Source organism: Larimichthys crocea, chromosome V (genome assembly GCF_000972845.2).
Source record: "Larimichthys crocea isolate SSNF chromosome V, L_crocea_2.0, whole genome shotgun sequence".
In the NCBI taxonomy this organism is placed as follows: domain Eukaryota; kingdom Metazoa; phylum Chordata; class Actinopteri; family Sciaenidae; genus Larimichthys; species Larimichthys crocea.
Genome location: NC_040015.1, coordinates 5,165,350 through 5,185,421, shown reverse-complemented (window position 1 = coordinate 5,185,421; position 20,072 = coordinate 5,165,350). Strand labels below are relative to the sequence as shown.

Genomic DNA, 20,072 nt, shown 5'->3' with positions numbered 1-20,072 from the left:
ATAAATGAAATACCTTTTTTTCCAGAAGACAATGAGTGTTAAGGACAGATTGTGTTTCACTGCTTATATGCAGTTTTTCCTTTTTTTAAAAAAAGTTTTTTAGTTGGTTTTCTTTGCCCAGAGCAGTGTGTTAGTGTTATTGATTTCAACTCAAAAAGTCTAACTGCCTTCTTTTTCAGCTGTTCTCTCAAGCAAAGCTCATGTATTTCTGTCCCCTCCAACTCTGCGATTTTGATTTGAACACAGTCCATCAAACAAGGCAAATGCTATCAAAATTTTTCTGTTGTATGCATATCAGTAAAAAAAAAAAGAAAGTTTGTTCAAGGCTTATAAATTCTCACAGCCCGTCCACTCAGCCTCGGTTTATTAGACCAGCAGAGTCAAGACAGACAACACTTACTGCTTGCTGTGAATGCATGCATTTATTTCTTTAGTTGGACAGCTAGTGTGATGTATGACTTTATTTTCATTATTTATTTATTTATTATTTTGTGATGATGATTTCAGACCTTCTTTCATGCATGTTCATAAACATTAAGCAAAAAAAAACAAACAAAAAAACATAAATAATTTAGAAATTATCAATTCAGAGCTGCAGGTTCACGTCTTGTGTTTCAACTTTCTGTGGTCAGGCTACAGATGGTTTGATCACAGCTATATTTTGAATGAGGAAAAAAAAGTGTATACTGTAAGAACAACTTTTAAACATGACTTGGTGTTTTCCATTATAATGCACATGGAAAACAACACATGCTGGTCTCTGCTGGCTGTCCTTGTAAACAGCTGCTGTGTGTTGTAAATGAATGTTGTACATTTAAGATGGTGGTCCAAAAGTTGCACCTGTGTAGAAATCACACGTTTTTGTACTGTTGGAACATTTCAGCTGGGTAAAGTTGCTGTCCTTGCCATTGTCATTGTCATGGTTTAGGGTTTCTTGTTTAGTGCCTTTTCTAGCCTGATTACTTTTCTTGTTGTCCTGTCTTCACTTGTGTATTAAGTCTGTTTGGACTTTTCTTTGTTGGGCTACAGTCTATAGGACTTTTCTTTGATTGAAGGCTTCAGTTTGTCTTCACCTCGACTCCACAGTCGCCTTTTGTTAGTTTGTGTTTACCTGCCTGTTTCTGTAAGTAATTAAAGTTTCCTTTTGTTCACTCAAGACACCTGTCTGCATTTGAGTTCACATTTTGTGCCTCATACTGGTACGACACAGACAGAATTGTCAACAGTTAAATGTAAACAATGTTTTCCACTCTGTGTATTTAACTTAGCTTTGTTCAGTGTAAAGATAGTTTAAAGTAATTCATGAATTATTTGATTTTATTTTTGCCACTTTCAGGCACTGAAACATTTTGTAAATGCACATCATATAAACAACAAAGAGCAGCAGCAGCGGTGTGCAATCTGTGTGAAACCTATTATATTTGTTTGTAGTGGAACAAGCTAAACATCACAAACACATTTATTAATTATGGCTTCATATGGTTAATGTGCTATTTACACATTCAGCCAAGAACGAAGCACAAGGCCAGGATAAAGCAACACTTGATTTACCGTCTTTGGCTGAGCTGCTCCTCTGGATTTAAGCTACTGTGGATGCATGAATAAATATAGACCATAATTACTAATAAATATAAAAAATGCTGTAAAAAATGCTATTTTTTATTCTGAAGACAGAGGGAGGGAGAGGATGCTGAGCATCAGGAGACACATCAGACAGGTACATGTGAGTGTGGTAATGGTTGAGTGTAAGAGTTACGATAAAAGGGACACGCCAGTAAAAGTGGGATACAGAGAAAGATGGATGCTGTGATGGTGTTCTTAAGGTACATTATGAAAGTCATGTATTACACTAAAACCTTTCTTTTCAGCTCCATCGTCTGGGTTGCTCTTTGTTCAGGTTAAAGCTAAATGTCTGTGCACACTCCTGTATCCAGTTCTGGTTTGGTGTCCATCAACCAGTGTTGTAGTACTCGAAATTTGTCAAGACTACGTGTCCAGCACTAACCACGACCAACTGTCATGGTAGACAAAAATAAGAGTGAGACCTGAGTTGATAAATATCAGAATTCACCTTCACCAGCACTGCATGCACTTTTACAGCCAGTTTTGGACGTCCTCTCCTTCCTGTGTCTGCTCTCCAGTTGGGACAAAGTGTCATTTGCAGGGTAACAGCTGTCTGATGGCGTAACAGATTGATGCCTGTGCTAATCTAAGCTGTAAGCAGGAGGAATCGCTGCCAGCTTAATCTACTCATCACTGCTGGAGCGGGGGGCCGCCATGCAGCCAGGCACAGTTAGGCTAGGCTAACACTGCAGGCCAGCTGAATTCCATTTGGGAGCAGCTAGCGGGCTAAAGCTATACTCCAGTCCAGTCACCTCAAATTAAGCTGACATCTCCAGATGGTATCTGGGTGCTGCTGACCATCCATCAGCGAGCGCTGCTTAAAGGTTTCACTATAAAAAAAGGAAACAAAGGAAATGTCACTGCTGTCAATGACATCTAATGAGCCGAACCTCTTCTCTTGCCAATACAAAAATCATTAACTATGCTCACATTTGAAAGTGACAGCATTTAATTTGAAAAATAGTGGCAGTGGCAGTGAGCCCAAATCAATTGATGCCTTTGATGTAGCAAGCTTGATACAATCTTCTAATTGCATCTCCACAGTTCTGACATTAAACTACGGCAGCAGCTTGATGTTTGCTGGATATCATGACGCGTTTTATTTTAAGACTTATCGGGGACGATATTCAATGATACTTCATTTATAATACAAGCTGTTAAGAGCCTCTAAAGTGAATTTAAAACTTGTTATGGATTTTGGTGCATTTCACTGATGCATCCATGGCCTTTGACTTAAAGATTAGAAACTGCTCACTGGCAAAGCTCCCAGAATGAGGCTGAAGCAAGGAGTTGCTGAAAAGACCCGGCGCTCTGTTAACTTTGCCTCAATAAATAAAAACTAAAGAAAAGCACTCAGCTTTTCTGTGGCAGCTAGACCTTGTCTTTAAAGACAGTATCGTTCAAGGTCAAGTCTGCTGCCAGTGTGTTTCCTCAATATGCTCCACCGTCCTTTAGCCTGCAGTCTTACACTGTAGCTAAAGCTGCGTTCAGTTTTATAGAGATCAGAGAACTTGTTCAGAATCACGCTGACATTTGTAATTCAGCTTTGGAATGCCTGATTGAACAGGATGTCATGTGGTTCACTCTATATTCTATTGATTAAGATGGAACAACTTTCTAGTACTGTTGCTTCATTATATTTTCAGCAGCCTTAAACACACACCACTTCCCACACATCCAAGAAGACTAAGTGGACATTATTTGTCGGCAGCAGAGTTTACAGCTTGTTACACACACTGTCAGGCTGGTGAAACTCCATGGGAGCTGTCATTTATTCTCTACTAATAAATGAGATGTTGTTAAACGTCCAGTGTGTCAGGTTTACAGGGCTGTATCTACAGTGTATGACAGAAACCCTATAAAATAATAAGTAAGTAAACTTCATTCATAAAGAAGCATACTGTACAAAGCAAATACGAGAGAGATAATACATGAATAACATATATATGTATGTATATGTATATGTTCAGTACAATCCTTCACTGACACTTTTATTGGACAGTCTGAAAAAGTGAAACATGTTACTTTGTCTGAACTCCTGAGAATAAATATTGTTGCCATGACGCTGAATTATAGCTTTCTTTGTTTGATTTCAGTCGTTGACTAAATTATAATGCGACTTAAACATGATGACACTGCAGACCTGAACATGAGGACATTTTCTCTATCCGGACCTCCTCACATCATAATTGACTACCCTGCTGTAGAGACCAGTGACGTGTCTGGCACCACACCCTCTTATCTATATTCTATGTGAATCTAACCATGTTGCACTTCAAAATAAGGTTATAGTCATCTGATCCATCGTTTTGATGAAAATACTGATTAGTACAGATTTGAGGTCAATGAAAGACAGTGTATTACAGTGTGTGTGTTCTATACATTCTCATTTTCCTTTCACTGAATGTAGCAGTGTGGATGGAGGATATATTAAAGTAATAGGCTGCATGAAACAGCCACACCTCTGACTTTGTGACCGCTGGTAAATCCGTAACACAGCTAAGCCACCACATTTTCTGAAAAGCACACAGCAGCTCTGGTATAGAGTTAACAGATCCAAACATGCCGCTCTCCGAGCCCATACATCAAATGACCTGAGCGACGGGCTTTCTCTCTCTTTCCCCTCATCGTGGATTAACAACAAGCTTAATGTGTTATCTTTCCGAGGATTAGGAGCAATAATACACCCCACACGTTAGCCACACTCACCTCCCCCACTGTGTCCACTCAAAGAGATGCAGCAGCTGACTATTTCAATGTGTTTGCATACATAACAGTCTTCAGTGCGTTCAGTATCTGTACTACTGATTGAGAGATCATTTTTTTAGACACCTGTTGGGTTACAAATCTTAGAGCCTAATAATAAGATGGCGCTGGTTGCATTATGGGAAATGAGAACTCGACCTGTACAATGTTTTAGAGCAGAAAATGTTGAGTGCTTTGTTAAGCAAGTACTTTGTTGCATTCTGTTTGTATGACAAGTACAAATAAAGTTTGATTGATTGGTTGGTTGGTTGGTTGATTGATTGACACTGTATATGTCAGTAAAGCAAAGGAATACTTTCGGTGCAAGACTCATTCCATTGGGACACACCACGGGGTGCAACGGGAGTTTGTTCCAGCCCAAGGATGTGCACAAGGAAAAGGCAAAGTTACACAAACAACAGCCCATTCCTCTTTGGCTAGTCTGCCCCACTGGTGGCAAAAAAAGTTTTATTTTTGCTGCAGAAATAGGAGTAGCCCATAACTGCTTAAGTTAGACCAAATACACCGCCACATCATCCAAGCATTTATTACTTTTTGATAACAATAAAGGGTATCATTTTCTATCATTTTCTAATCTTCTATTTGTGGGATAGTTATTTCTGATTCTGAATCTCTAAAACACCAAATCACTGGAGATTCTCTTAGATTTTAGGCTGTAGTTAAATGAAACAGGCTAATATGGGTCATTCTTATGTTCCTCTGTGTATCTGATATTCATCATCCATCGTCTAACACTTTAGTCCAGATGAACATGTCTTGATGACCTCTGGCCACACAGTTATAGCGTCCCCATTAGACCACATTTTCTACTTAAAGTCAAAGAAAAGTGGTTCAGTCACTAACAATAGTGAGCTCTCTGGAGTTTAATGAGGCATTTGTTTCAGCCATTAAGGTCTTTGTCGGTCAAACCTTCATGGTAGTAAATGTAGCCTTATTAAACTCTTGGGAGCTTGCTAATGCTAACGTACAGAATACTTGTCCCCTGTTTAATGTGTACCACTTTCATCTGGCACCTGGACCCAGCAGGGATTGTTCAGGGATTGTCATGCTTCACACTTTACACTTAGCTGCAGGAAATGAAGCAATCTATTAGGCAGATTGCCAAGAACATTTCATGCTGACATGAGATAGACATGCCATCAAACAGGCCGTAAACACACCCCCATAATCTGTATATATACAGTAATTATACTGCACTATCACAATCAGAATCAGAAAATTATTTTTGTTACAATACTCCAGGTTATGTTAAACAAGTAATCATCAATTACAAACAATATATATATATATAGAATAGATATATATATATATATATATATATATATATATATATATATATATATATATATATATGACAAGAACAAATTTACATTAGTGCAACAAATGCAAAAGTAATTGTCCGTTTTTGTGTCAACTGAGGGAGTTATTATAGAGTTTAATGACCACAGGCAGGAATGATTTCGTGTGTCTCTCTGTGGTACATTTCAGAGAGAGGAGTCTGCTGCTGAACGAGCTCCTCTGCAGAGCCAGCGTGTCGTAGAGAGGGTGTGAGACATTGTCCAATATGGACTGAAGCCTGGACAGCATCCTCCTCTCTGCCACAGTGGTCAGAGTGTCCAGCTCCTCCCCCACGACATCACCAGCTCTCCTGACCAGTTTGTTAAGTCTGTTGGTGTCTGCGATCTTCAGCCCACTGCCTCAGCATGTGACAGCAAAGAAGATCGCACTGGCCACAACAGACTCGTAAAACATCCTCAGCATTGTCCTGCAGATGTTATAGGACCTCAGCCTCCTTAGGAAAAAGAGTCGGCTTTGACCCTTTTTGTAGACAGCCTCTGTGTTTCTAGTCCAGTCCAATTTTTTATTCAAGTACACCCCAGGTACTTATACTCCTCAACAATATCCACAGGGACCCCCTGGATGAAAACAAGGGTCACTGGTGTTTTCGCCCTCCTCAGATCCACTATTAGTTACTTCGTCTTTGTCACATTGAGCTGCAGATTGTTCAGCTCAGTCCAAGTGACAAAGTTGCCCACAACAGTCCTGTATTCACCATCATCACCCTTTTCAATACAACCAACTATTGCTGAATCATCAGAGAACTTCTGAAGGTGGCAGGCTTCAGTGCAATAGTTGAAATCTGAGGTGAAAAGGATGAAGAGGAAGGGAGAGAGAACAGTCCCCTGTGGGGTCCCAGTGTTACTGACCACCCTATCGGGGACACAGTTCTGTAGGCGTACGTACTGTGGTTTGGCCATCAGGTAGTCAACAATCCAGGACACAATGGGTGCCTCCACCTGCATTGCAGTCATCTTCTCACCCAGTAAAGTCGGACGGATGGTGTTTAAAGCACTGGAGAAGTCAAAGAACATGATTCTCACAGTGCTCGCCGGCTTGTCCAGATGAGTGTAGACTCCGTTCAGCAGATAGATGATGCCATTCTCAACTCCCAGTCGGAGCTGGTAGGTGAACTGCAGTGGATCATTGAAGGGCCTGACCATAGGTTTTAGCTGCTCCAGGACAAGCCTCTCTAGGGTCTTCATTATGTGGGATGTCAAGGCCACCGGTCTGTAGTACTGAGGGCCACTGGGACGTGGCGTCTTTGGCACAGGAACGAGGCAGGATGTCTTCCACAACACTGGGACCCTCTGGAGGTGAATGCTCAGGCTGAAGACTTGACACAGTACTCCACACAGCTGAGGGGCACAGGCTTTAAGCACCCTTGGAAAAACACCGTCGGGGCTTGTAGTCTTGCCAGGGTGGAGTCTCCAAGGTAATGTGGTTAAAGTCTCCCGACATGATGATGAGGGAACTGGGGTGTTGGGTCTGCAGTTTGGAGATGATGGTATGAATGGTGCTGCAGGCAGATGTTGGGTTTGCAGAGGGACAATGATGATGACATGCGGGACGGAGCCCAACAGCTAGCAGTTCAACATCCGGGCTACAGAGCTGTTCTTTGATTGTGATGTGACCGGGATTACACCATCTGCTGTTAACTAGGACGGCAAGCCCCCCGTCTTTCCGCTTACCACTCTCGGTACAGTGTGAAGCCATCAACGGAGACGTTCCGGTCCGTAATGTCCCTGTGCAGCCATGTCTCAGTGAAGCACATCAGACTGCATTCATACTCTGTGCGGCTCGTCCATTTGTTGCTAAGAGACTATACATTTCCATATAACAACAGAGGGAGACACGGCTTAAATCTTCTCCTCTCTATAAGCCTGTCCCGTCTCGACCCTCCTCTGCATCCTCAGTGTGTTTTTCTTCAGAGTTCAGCTGGTATATCGGCTGCTCTTGCTTCTATGCCAGTCAGCATTAGCGCGATCAGCTGTTCCAGGGAGTAAACAAAGGCAGCATGTCCAGGTGGAAGCAGCATTTAAAAAACGAGAGAGGGTAGAACTCCATAGAGTTACAGTGAAGATAAGAAAAATTAACCAAAGAGAAAAATTTAAAGATTAAAAAGTTAAAAAGCAACCTCAAAAGCTGGAGCATCTCAACAGGCAGCGTGCAGCCTTTCAGCATGTGCACAAAAAAAAAAAAATGTGGACAAAAGTTCAAATACATATACTTTAATATGGAGCTGCTCCCCCTTTTGCAGCTATCTACTTTCCTTGAAATGCTTTTCACAATATGTTGTGTTTCTATGGAAATTCGTGCCCATTCATTCTGTAGAGCATTTATGAGGTCACTGATGTTGGACTAAAGGCCTGAAAAGCCTGGCTTGCAATGTCCGTTCCAGTTCATCCCAAAGGTGCTCAATGGGGTTGAGGTCAGGGCTCTGTGCGGGCCAGTCAAGTTCTTCCACACCGAACTCACCAAAACATGTCTTTATGGACCTGTGCTTTGAGTGCTGGGGCACAGCATGCATGACGCCAACCTTTCCAGCATTTACTGCCTGATTCCTGTACCTACCCATCTGAATGTCAGCTTGACTTCCTTGGCTCTGGTTCTCTGTCTGATCCCTGCTGGTTAAGCCTGCCTTGTCTGTTTGATTTGGTTCTGACCTTGGCCTATTTTGTGGAATAAATTTGTGAACTTTGTGCTTATGGCTTCTGCAGGATTTGCTCTCTGTGTTGAGCAGCCAGACAGTTCTGCGTGATACAATGTTCATCAGTTGGAGCATTTTCTTGTTTTAGCAGCACAGTAATTAGTCATTAGTCTTTTCTAGATCTTATGCACTAAATGTAATTCCTGCAAAAGCAGAACTTTGTAGTTCAGCCACTTAGCTCTATTTAAACTTGCTTTAATTTAAATTAGTTATTTGGCTCACATACGGTCCATGAAATTCTGTATTGGAAGCAGGGATGCAAGAGTTATAGATTTTGATGGTATGATTATTTGATAACACTTTGGGTGTACAGTATATTATTATAGAGTGAGTCCTTAAAGTACTTCTTATACACAAAGAGAACAACTAACCTTGACTATATACACCCTACACAAATGATTTAAAGTAAAGGTAACTGACTATATATTCCACAAATATAAATGATATTATTATTAGATAATATTAGACAATTATGCTTTGAGAGATTTGAGTGAAATAAAACTGAAACTGTAATACTACTAATAATGAAAATCTTTAGTAGAAGCAGTATGCCTACTGCTTTAATGTGATACTACAGTATAACCTCTTTTATTTTCTTTTTCACTTTTTTTTAAGCTGGGTGCATGAATGTATAGACATAAATATGTCTGGATATATGATGTATGATCAGTAACTATATTTAAGTGTAAAAAAAGACAATATTGAAAACAGGAACTGTATTAACAATATACACTTACACAAAATATACTCAACAAAGAGTTTTTAACAGCTTTGACAGAGAATAAAAAGCTGATTTTGGTATCATTTACAGTAACCCACAGTAGGCTGTAGACCCTGAAACTTATCCATTATGTTAGTCATTGTTGGACCTCTGGCCTTCTAGTGGACCTTGTTCAGGACTGTGTGAACATCTACAGAGGAAGTGAAGAGGCGAGAGTTGGCTTCATGGGTTGGTCAGAAATATGCTGGAAGTTGTATTTTATAACATGTCCTCTGCACCTCCTATTAGCACCATCGTAGATGGTGTATATGGCACTTCGATTTTTCCCTATTTTATATGCAGCCAACATTGCTTCGCTTTTGTCCTTTAAGAACTTGGTAGTGCGTTGGGGTTTGATCTGGAGCCAGTTGGAACTCCCTTTCAATAATGAGCAGCACTTCAGACCCAGATTAGCACATAGATCCAAGAGCACGGCTCTAAGGAATATAAATCAGCATATTAGCTAGTTATCATGATGGCCCAGAAGTCTTCTGGTCCCTGAACACTCTTTCCCTCTTAATTTTTCCATTGTCGTTGTCCTCTGAAGTTCCAGTTCATCCATCATGCAGCATTATGCACCAGTGTCACGCAGTGTTTACAGCAATCATACTGATTACTTCACACTTTGACAAAATGATCGGGCCAAAATCAGAAGTTTGACAGGTGAATGTGTTTTTTTAATGAGAACATGAAGTGTGAACGAGAGCTGTTGCGTCCTTTATTTTCAAGACTGTTAATTTACACAACGCGCGTGTGTGTGGTGTCTCTGTCCGATAATCCATGTGTATGCGGTCAGTTATAGCTCTTAGAAAGAAAAAATGGGAAACAAAAAATTGGAATTGGCCGAGAAAATTGCAATCGATGCATTTCTAATTTCAGTCAAGAGTTTGGTGAGTATATTTCTCTGTATTAAATGCAGCTATATGGATGACAACAGGTTGCTCTAAATCAATTTCTCCGTTATGAATTTGGCTGTTTGGAAAACACTTTTAGTCTCTTCCATTGTGATGTAACCCTCTAGTAAAGTATTATTCAATATGAAAAAAGCTGAGGGTTTAAACACATCCTGAGGGGGCAACCCTTTGTAGCCAAACAGGATGGAGTATGAGCCTCTTTATACTAATGCAGCCTCTGCTGGGACTCAGTGCCACCACTCGGGCTATTTTTAGTCCCGTTTTCACTGTGACCTCATGCTACATGCTCTGCCTTTTCTCTCTCGCTCTAACGGGAGAAGCGACCTCACAACAGCAGTTTCATCTTCTGCTTCTAACAAGGTACAACTTCGGTGGAAAAAGAGTCTAAAGATGTATTCTTTTCTCACCCCGTTTCCAAGCAGAGCCGTGGGTCTATGTTCCAAATATTGCTATGAAAGCTTGGCTGAATTTTGAGCAGATCCTACATGTATGGTTTCATTTCAAAAAGAGATACAAAACAGATACAAGGCTATCAAAAAGACCTGAGTTACTATCTGAAGTATTTCAGTGATATAACACCACTATCTTCAGATTTAACCCATGGCTTGAAAAGACGTGAAGACTTGCAGCTACAACACAAGTGCATGAAACATCTTTTGAAGTGCAGCCCTTAAGATTGCACGCAGAACGACACCATGGGATGTTTTAAAAGCTTTATAACTTGGGGAATAACTTCTTAATGCCTGATCACCTGCAGCACTGAGAAATTCATCTTTAAAACCCAGAATGGGAGATTAGTGACAATATCCTGAAAAAAAAAGCTTGAGATTTAGCTTTTCTTGTAATTCAGCACAACAAAAAGCACGTCTATTAATTGCAGTCACATGGAGCAGGATTCATGTGGACCAATTTTATACACACGTTCAGTATAAAAGTCTGTCAAGTCTGAGAGCACAACAAGTGATCAGTGTGGGCTACCAATAGAAACAAGCAAACAGCATTTAAAATAAATGGACAGGGAGTACCTATTGGTAGATGCAATTAAGATGCATTACAGGAAATGTAGGATCTAGCTTGTTTGGAGCTTTGCTTCAGTGACTAAAAGTCAGGACATCTTGGCCTCTGTGGCACAGATTGTGACCTTTCTTTCTTTAATCTGTCTCTCGTGAGTTCAGCGTTGAAGTTAATTTTGATCAATTAATTATAGAAAAAATAACGCAATAAAAAAATACTAATGTAATTAGATGTGTCAACTAGTGGAATTAGGAAACTTCAGCCCACTCTCCAGCACAGTAGGTGGCAGTAATGCTCCTTAAACGCTCGTTGCCGTCCACCATTAAATTAAAGAAAAAGAAGCTGTGCGGTACCTGCTGGTGTCACCTTTGAGTCGGGGAAACGCTCCGCCCACACCTGCTTTGTTATGATGGAGGCAGATGAGAAGCTAGCGTTAGCTGCCAGCCTGGACCTGGACCAGGCGTTCAGACGCAGACTGATGAAGTCTACCAACTGATTAACGAACTGCCTCACTAAATGGACTACAGGTCAATGTCAGTGTTAGAGGACAGGCAGAGGTCTTACAGAGAGCGTCCTCTGAGCTAACTGAACTTTATTTTGACACATACAGTATATAGGTATATAGGCATATAGTCCTGATGTCACAGAGACTGTCACTGTGCTGTCAGGTTGAGCTTAGAGGTTTGTCCTGAGTGGCTCATATTGAATATGAACACTGAAAACTTGTTTTAGTTTTTCATACAAAACATATGGAACTTTCATGTTTAAATGTCTGTTATTCATTGATTTATTCAGCTACTAAATTCAGTTTGATTTGAAACATGTTTGAATGTGTTTGGATGCTTTTCACAGAAAACAAAAAAACATTTTAATTGCTTGACAGCCATAGTTAATTGGACTTAACCTGGATTGACTTGTTTTTGTGCATAACAGTTTACTTATGTGAGATAATCTTGACTAGCACGATGCAAATGAAGTTACCTGATGCTGTCCACTATTTTTACCTCCCGTCAGACAAGGCACTTTACACTTCACTAAATAGACAAAGTCACAGATGGAATATTGAAAGCCTTGATATAATTAGCCAGCCTGTAATCATTTGTTGGGTTATTACACCTGCCACCAGTTGTAAAGTTTCCAGAGTTCATGGGTGCCATGGATGTATTGGGTGGGTGTGCATCTACGTGGAAATGTGTTGGAATGTAAATGCTGTACAGCAATCATTGTCCTATTGTCAGCCTGCAAATCTGTGGTTGTGTGAGTCCCCAAACTTAACATTATTAAAGCTGATGGAGTCTCTTAAAGATACCAGATTCAGGCAATTTATTTATTAATATTTGAGAGCCACTAAAATATACTGAACATATTGGCTCATAAAATACACACAGCATAAATAATTTCAACAAGGATCCCTTAAACGAGTTTCTTTAAAGATGGACCAAAATGTGAAGTGTGAGGTATGAGACACATTTTATATTGTAACAAAGAATGATATATAAACTATGTAGTAGATTAAAATGTGACATACCTTTCTTTCTTCTAAGACTCTGAACACACGTGCAGGTCTTACATGCCAAAGGTTTTGTTGGGTTTGTTTGCTGCTATGCAACACTTGCATTTTACATAATTTACTGTGTGAATTAAATCAAATAAAATCTCTTTTTTAATTTGCTGTGATCTCGTCAGTGTTCTATCACATGGATAATGAGAGAATCAGATTTATATTAAAGTAATACAGAAAAATGTAATTAAAGTATAATATACACTCTGTGTCACCAGGGTTTCAAAGACATCCAAGATATCTAAGTTGCATATTTGGTAGCTTAGATCTCATATTCAGTTTAAAACTGAAGGTTACTGTTACAGATTTGGAAATACCATTTCCACTTCCCAGTGTCTCTGCTAGTGGCTGACAGACGTACAATTATTAGGGAACATTTGAATAATTTTGCTTTTGAAACGATCAAATCTTGATAACTGAACTTCACACATCAGCAAGAAGAAGCTTGCTGTATGAATTTTGTTTTCAAACATCCACTTTTCTGGAGCTTTCGACCACATCTCATGGGCTTCATCAGTAAATGGCAACAAGGCAACTGAGAAGATGAGATACAGTCAAAAACTCTCTGTATAGCTGGACTTTGAGTTTGTGTCCTTGTGTGTCATAAATTAATGGCTTTATGTGTTTATTTAAAAAAAATTAAAATAAAGCATAAAAATGTGAGAGGAGCACTCCACACCTACCTCCAAATGCTGGCCTCATGGTGAAGTCATGATCATCTACTTTGAGCAGGTGCTCCGTCTTCACTTTACGAGACTTGGTCACATCTGGAGGCTTCTTTGCCAAGGAGCTAGAGAAGGATGACATTCACTGTCAGAGGGGTTTGGTGTTGAAGAGATAAAAGGCAACACTGGAGAACACTGTCTGCTGTCACAGCTGAGAGCGAAGTGCAAATAGATCATTTATATCAAACCTGTAAAAGTCTTTTTCCTTTCTCATGATATTTGCATCCCAAACATCCACAGATGAGACCACAAATGAAATGCTGACAGCTGAAAGCTCAATCATCATATCACAGAAGAGAAAATGCTAATGTATTATAGTAATTGACATCAACCCTGTGTTCAAGCAAAACAGTCAACCTGCCTGCAGACGTGTCGCTAAAATGGTATTTGTGTCCTTGGTTGAATAGAATGCCGTGCTGTGATAATTGAGCTGTTAAGACCACATGCTGTGTTAAATCACCTCTGAGGACACAACACATATCCGTTTTTTTCTACCAGTGAGTAGAGTAGAAGATGTGAATGTGTCGCCCTTCCTGCCCCGTTCTTGATAGGTTGGAATGCAGCACATTTTGTGTACGTTTAAACTTAATGTCTAAATAAGTGAGGATGACTTGGAGTTCCATGTTTTCGTTCAGCCAGAAGTGGGTGAGTCACTGCTGCATGCTCCGCTGGAGCCTGCTTGTGATCTTCAGCCTTTTCATCTTCCACATACTGTGGAGTGAAGTTTGTGTTTAACGTGATGATAGTTTGAGGCAGGTATTGATTTGTTACGTTCAGCCTGTTATTACACTCTGACAGAGCTGTTGTGATTAGCTTGCACATGACTCTTTGTCTTGGCTGAAAGTAGTCACTGAACAAGGCTGACTAATGGCAGGAGCAAGATTGGTGCTCTCCATTGTCGACCCATCCATCCTTCCACCCTGCAAGCTTTTGAAGCTCGATGTCAGTGTCATGCCACTTCTGCCTTTGCTCCAGACAAACAGCAGTCATAATTCACACAGCCACTAGAGGTCTTTGTCTGGTGAGGTTGTTTTAGGCATTTGATCAAATGATAAATGTCGTCCTCCTTCGGTAAAGGACAGTCCAAGTGTCCCTCTGAAGACCAAACTGATGAGCAGCTCAGCATCTTGCAGGCAGCTTTATCACCTTCAGTATGTCAATGTTTGGCAGAGTGCTTTGCAGGGACAGAACTACAGTCCAGTTAGCATTTAAACACACTCCATACCGTTTTAATTTGTCTCATTTTAACTTAATAAAATGTTTATGAATTCCACTTCTTCTATTTGTGACAAATAAATCAATAATGCGTAAATAATCTTGTCAAGTGTCAACACACAAACTGTCACATGCTTATTAAGGTATCACCGTTCTGCAATAAAGCCAAGGAGATCCATGGCTGACCACACCTCATTAATGCAGTGCACACTTGAACAGTTGCTTTTTATCATGGCAGTTATTGAAATAATGCTGAGAACAATAAAAAGATGGTGTCAGGAAAGTGACATTTCAAACTGAGCTCATGGCTTTGTACAATTTGTGTATTAACAAATTCTCCATAATGAATGTGCAGACAGAGCAGGTGTGATCTGGCTCAATGGGAGTTCCCTATGGTCTGTTTATTTTGGTGATTTTTAATATTAATAAAATAATCATTTGATTATAATAAAATGTAAATAATCCTCACTACTCTCCACAATCTTAAAGCACCATTCCATCCCACAGAACAGCAGCAGAACATTCTACTGACACCTGACAAATCTCCTGATATTGACAGTTCTATTAAAAGTACTCAGCATTATCCCGTGGTTTTTTCCCCTCCATATCTTCCACTTACGTGCCGTGCTTCTGGGTCTCCACGGTACCGGTCCATCTCCGCACCCGGTGCCCGTGCCTACGGCATTCGCCGGTAACGACCAGACATAGGAGTAAAATCAGAGGTTTCGTCATATAAGGCATCTTGACGGCGCAAATCCACAGGTGAGTCCCTTGAAAGTCCCCTTCAGTCGGTTCATTCCAGCAGGGTTCAGCCGGCAGCGCATGGTTCTCAGCAGAGGATGGATGCGTCCTTGGTCATGGCAACACACTCTCCCGCGCGAGGCAGCAGGAGAGGGAACGTGTGCGCGTGTGTGCGATCCTGTACACTGTCCGCACTTATCCTCACGAGGGAGAGAGAGAGGGAGAGAGAGAGAGAGAGAACATCTGTGCTGAGAGGGGGAGAAAAACACACACACACACACACACACACACACACACACACACACAGGGATTATTTGCAGCCTGGCATGACACAACAAGAGAGGCAGATTATTCCTCCCGCTTGTAAATAAAAACCTCATCATAGGAATCTGTTTCACTCAACTCAGAGACACGCTGGATCAGTTTAAACGAACCCCCCTTCTCCACTTAGTGCAAGGCCGGAGCAAGCATGGTTTGATTCCCAGCGCCTCAGAAGTCAATGAAATAATAATAAAAAAAAAGATCTATGAAATATCCTCTGCATGACTTTTACTCCTTCTTAATAGTCATGTGTGGAGGCTAACACTGGCCTTATTCTACATTTTATCATGTGTTATTCTGCTGTCAGTATTTTGACTCCCCCTCTGTCACTCTCTCAGCCGTGAGCCACATTCCTGGTTAAAATGACAAGCGTTGCCAGCGGGTGATTAATGTTAATTATTCATCAACTTAATCAGTATTTTGATGACAAAAATGAAACTTGGCTGTTGCGCTGAGTGAAGTGTGTGTTTCTTTAGTTCCATCAGCTTCAACAGTCTCTCGAGATGATCCATGTCACATCAATTTCAGGAGGTTTAAGGTTTCATTTATATGCCATCAATAATTTAAGCTTCTAAACGTCAGGTTTTTGAACCAGGACTTCAGGAAAAATAAGGTGTGTATTTAATAATCCTTTAGTTATCATATACTCAATATTAATAATAATAAGAATGATAATACATATATCTAAAAGCCCTTTTCTAAATAGTTAAAGACATATATTATATATATTATATATATATATATATATATATATATATTATATATATATATTATATATATATATATATATTAAAGAACTTGAACGCAAGTGAGTATGTAAGACAGAAGTTATGGTGTGTGTGGGACTGAGTCAAAATAAACTACAGTGTGTGTCCATGGTAATGAAGGAACATGTCACAGTGCAACAGTGTGACTCACTGATATGTGTGGAGCTCAGTGGCACAGAGAAGGAGGAAGTGACATCAGGCTTTGATATGCAGTACTTGTTGGTATATGTCACAAAGAGTAGCCACATTTTTGCACATTCTTTTCAATATCCTTGAGTGTTGTGTGGGCAGATAACCAATTAAGAGAGACGTGTGGACAGGATATGACCAGTAAGCTCTCTTATATCACCATATCTCCACATTTGCATGTCTAGGAGCCCTTTGTGTCCGTGTGAGTCATTGGCGTTGGTGTGAATCTGGGATGTGTTGACAGTAAAATACATCTGATTAGAGTCCCTTCAACTCACATCTTTGTGAGTCTAAAAAAGTCAATTTCTCCTTTAACTGTTCTGTTTTTTTTTTTTTTTTTTTAACACTGTGATTTCATTTCATGTAGTGTAACAACAGAGCCAAACCAAGCACATCCCCAGTCCCACACACTCACTTCATCTGTGCTATTGTACCTGTCACAGTTGCTTTGACCTCCATGACCCACAGTACAAATATGAAAACAGATATTAAAAGCTCTGTCAAACAACTAGAGGAAGGGTCCATCCACTAAATGGTTCACTCATTCTGTAGTGAAGACACTGGGAATATACTATATCTAGCGTTAGTTCAGGGGTTATCACAAAGTTCACACTGAGGTGCTGGCCAGAACACCAACTTGAAGCCAATTACAGTTTTTTCCAGTTGCTAACACATTGAAATGACATGGATAGCACAAATATTTAAACTGACACACAGGGAGCAAAACCTCATCTCAAATCTCCAAAACTTTAAACACATTTTCTGCTTTACACACATTTTGCAACTGAACGCGGTTCTCTGCATAAGACACAACAATCTGACATGAAGACATGAAGAGGCAGGTGATGGATAGTTCAGGTGTTTTATTGCTCTGTCTTGCAGGCAATGAGGTCATGTGGTTGTCTATATCAAAAGAATAATAACAAATACACAAATTAATAAAGAATAAAGCTTTTAATCTCTAATAAACATAATAAAGGAGTACTGAAATGACTACATCTCCATTTGCCTCTAATTTCCACTATTACAGCCCTGAAGCCTCTTCACCTGACTTACTAGCATATTAACACACATATAAACAACATCACATGGTAACATTTACGTAATGCTCACTGTAAACATTACACTAACAAGTCGGAGCGACAACCATAAACACAACACGTGACGTACACTCAATCAGAGCATATCATATCAGAACATATCTCCAAACATACCCGTCGGTCAACTCCTGAATCTCGGCCACACAGGTGCTGACAAAGACCTTAAATCGGCAGGATTCCAATTTCAACCATGTCAGCATGGTCGTCGAGTCAGACCACAGGATCATCTGGTTGATGTTGAGCATGAGTTCTCTTCTTAGAACCTGTGCGAGCTGTGCCCTGGTAAGGGCAGCACAAAGTTCTAATCTGGGCATGGAGCTTGGGAGTGACTCTGGAGCGAGCCATCAGGAAGGAGAGATGTACTCCACCATGTCAGTGGACCGGAGTTACACGACCGAGCCATACTCTTCTTCAGAGGCGTTGCAAAATATGTGTATCTCTCTGTGAAGACTGCAGAGGTCAACGTCCTTAGGTGAGTATGGTCGGGGCAGGGTGGTAGGTGGTAGGACGCCCAACTCATCCTCCCAAGCCTGCCAATGCTGTAGAAGCTCCTGGGGCAGTAGTGGGTCGTCCCAGCCCTGGTGCTTGTTCCAAAGATGCCAGACCAGTACCTTAGCCTGGGTGGTGTAGGGCAGGATGAACCCCAAAGGGTCATACTGACTTGCAAGAAGATTGTATATGTTGCGCATTGTGGGGACACTATAATCCACTTGGCGGTGCTTATAGCTGAGGACGTCAGTGTGGAAGAGCCAGCTCAGCCCTAGCGTGGACTCTGGAGTGTCTGTCTTGTTCTGAGCTAGCCATACCTCCACGCTAGCAGAACAGCTCTCTTAAGGTAAGTGACCTATGACCTCTGGTTCGTTGCTTGAACCCAGCAGAGGGTCTGTAACTTGTCAACCAGGTGCCTTGCCTTGGCGATGGTGGGCCGCTCCGGAGGCAATTGTCCACATAAAAACACCTCTCAACTGCCATCCTCACATCTTCATCTGGCTGGCTGTGGAACATGGTGGAACATGCCCTTAATATAACATAACCATAACATAACATAACATAACCAGCTAGGGGTGGGGGGGTTCCTATATGAGCTGACCAACACTACATCTATGAAACATCACACAATAAACATAATAAATTCCAACTTTGGGGCCTTTTTCCACACATTCTGAAAGGTTGCTTGATTTCACTGCAGAACTGAAAATGTCTTGTTAATGTAGAGGTCTCATGCAGCAATGTATGAGGGGCCGTCAGGGACATTATTCAGAAATACCTCTCACACACACTACTGAAATATTACGCTCTTACACACACTAGTGAAACGCTCTTACACACACTAGTGAAACGCTCTCACACACTCTACTGAGACACTCTCACACACACTACTGAAATATTACGCTCTTACACACACTAGTGAAACGCTCTCACACACTCTAGTGAAACACTCTCACACACACTAGTGAAATGCTCTCACACACTCTACTGAGACACTCTCACACACACTACTGAAATATTACGCTCTTACACACACTAGTGAAACGCTCTCACACACTCTAGTGAAACACTCTCACACACACTAGTGAAATGCTCTCACACACTCTAGTGAAACATTCTCACACACACTAGTGAAATGCTCTCACACACTCTACTGAGACACTCTCACACACACTACTGAAATATTACGCTCTTACACACACTAGTGAAACGCTCTCACACACTCTAGTGAAACACTCTCCACACCACTAGTGAAACGCTCTCACACACTCTATTGAGATTTCAGTGTAACCGGAAGGCATTTCACTGTAACCGGAAGGCATTTCACTGTAACCGGAAGGCATTTCAGTAGTGTGTGTGAGAGTGTCTCAGTAGAGTGTGTGAGAGCATTTCACTAGTGTGTGTGAGAGTGTTTCACTAGAGTGTGTGAGAGCATTTCACTAGTGTGTGTAAGAGCGTATATTTCAGTAGTGTGTGTGAGGAGTGTCTCAGTAGAGTGTGTGAGAGCGTTTCACTAGTGTGTGTAAGAGCGTAATATTTCAGTAGTGTGTGTGAGAGTGTCTCAGTAGAGTGTGTGAGAGCGTTTCACTAGTGTGTGTAAGAGCGTAATATTTCAGTAGTGTGTGAGAGAGGTATTTCTGAATAATGTCCCTGACGGCCCCTCATAGGAATGAAGGACAAACTGTATACAGCATAATAATGTATTATCCATCATTTAAAATGATGCAGTGTCTAAATGTGATCCACCATCAAAGTTTATGATTCTGATTCCTCTTTTTCACAGTGTTTCATCACGTATGAACCTGTTCTCACTCCAAACTCATCTGTGGCACTAAATAC

The 20,072-nt window shown here is 40.8% G+C and overlaps 1 protein-coding gene across 1 annotated transcript in view; it reads right to left on the bottom strand.

Moving 5' to 3' along the window:
* The window catches only part of gabrr2a (gamma-aminobutyric acid type A receptor subunit rho2a), a 50,460-nt gene extending 34,852 nt beyond the window's left edge, over positions 1-15,608 (bottom strand). Inside the window, exons 1-2 of the mRNA XM_010745725.3 lie at positions 15,246-15,608; positions 13,370-13,476 (exon numbers count right to left, since the gene is read on the bottom strand). Of these exons, the coding sequence (XP_010744027.2) occupies positions 13,370-13,476; positions 15,246-15,367 (229 nt within the window). The 5' untranslated portion in view covers positions 15,368-15,608. The remainder of the gene's footprint in view (positions 1-13,369; positions 13,477-15,245) is intronic.
* Positions 15,609-20,072: the final 4,464 nt, after the last annotated feature.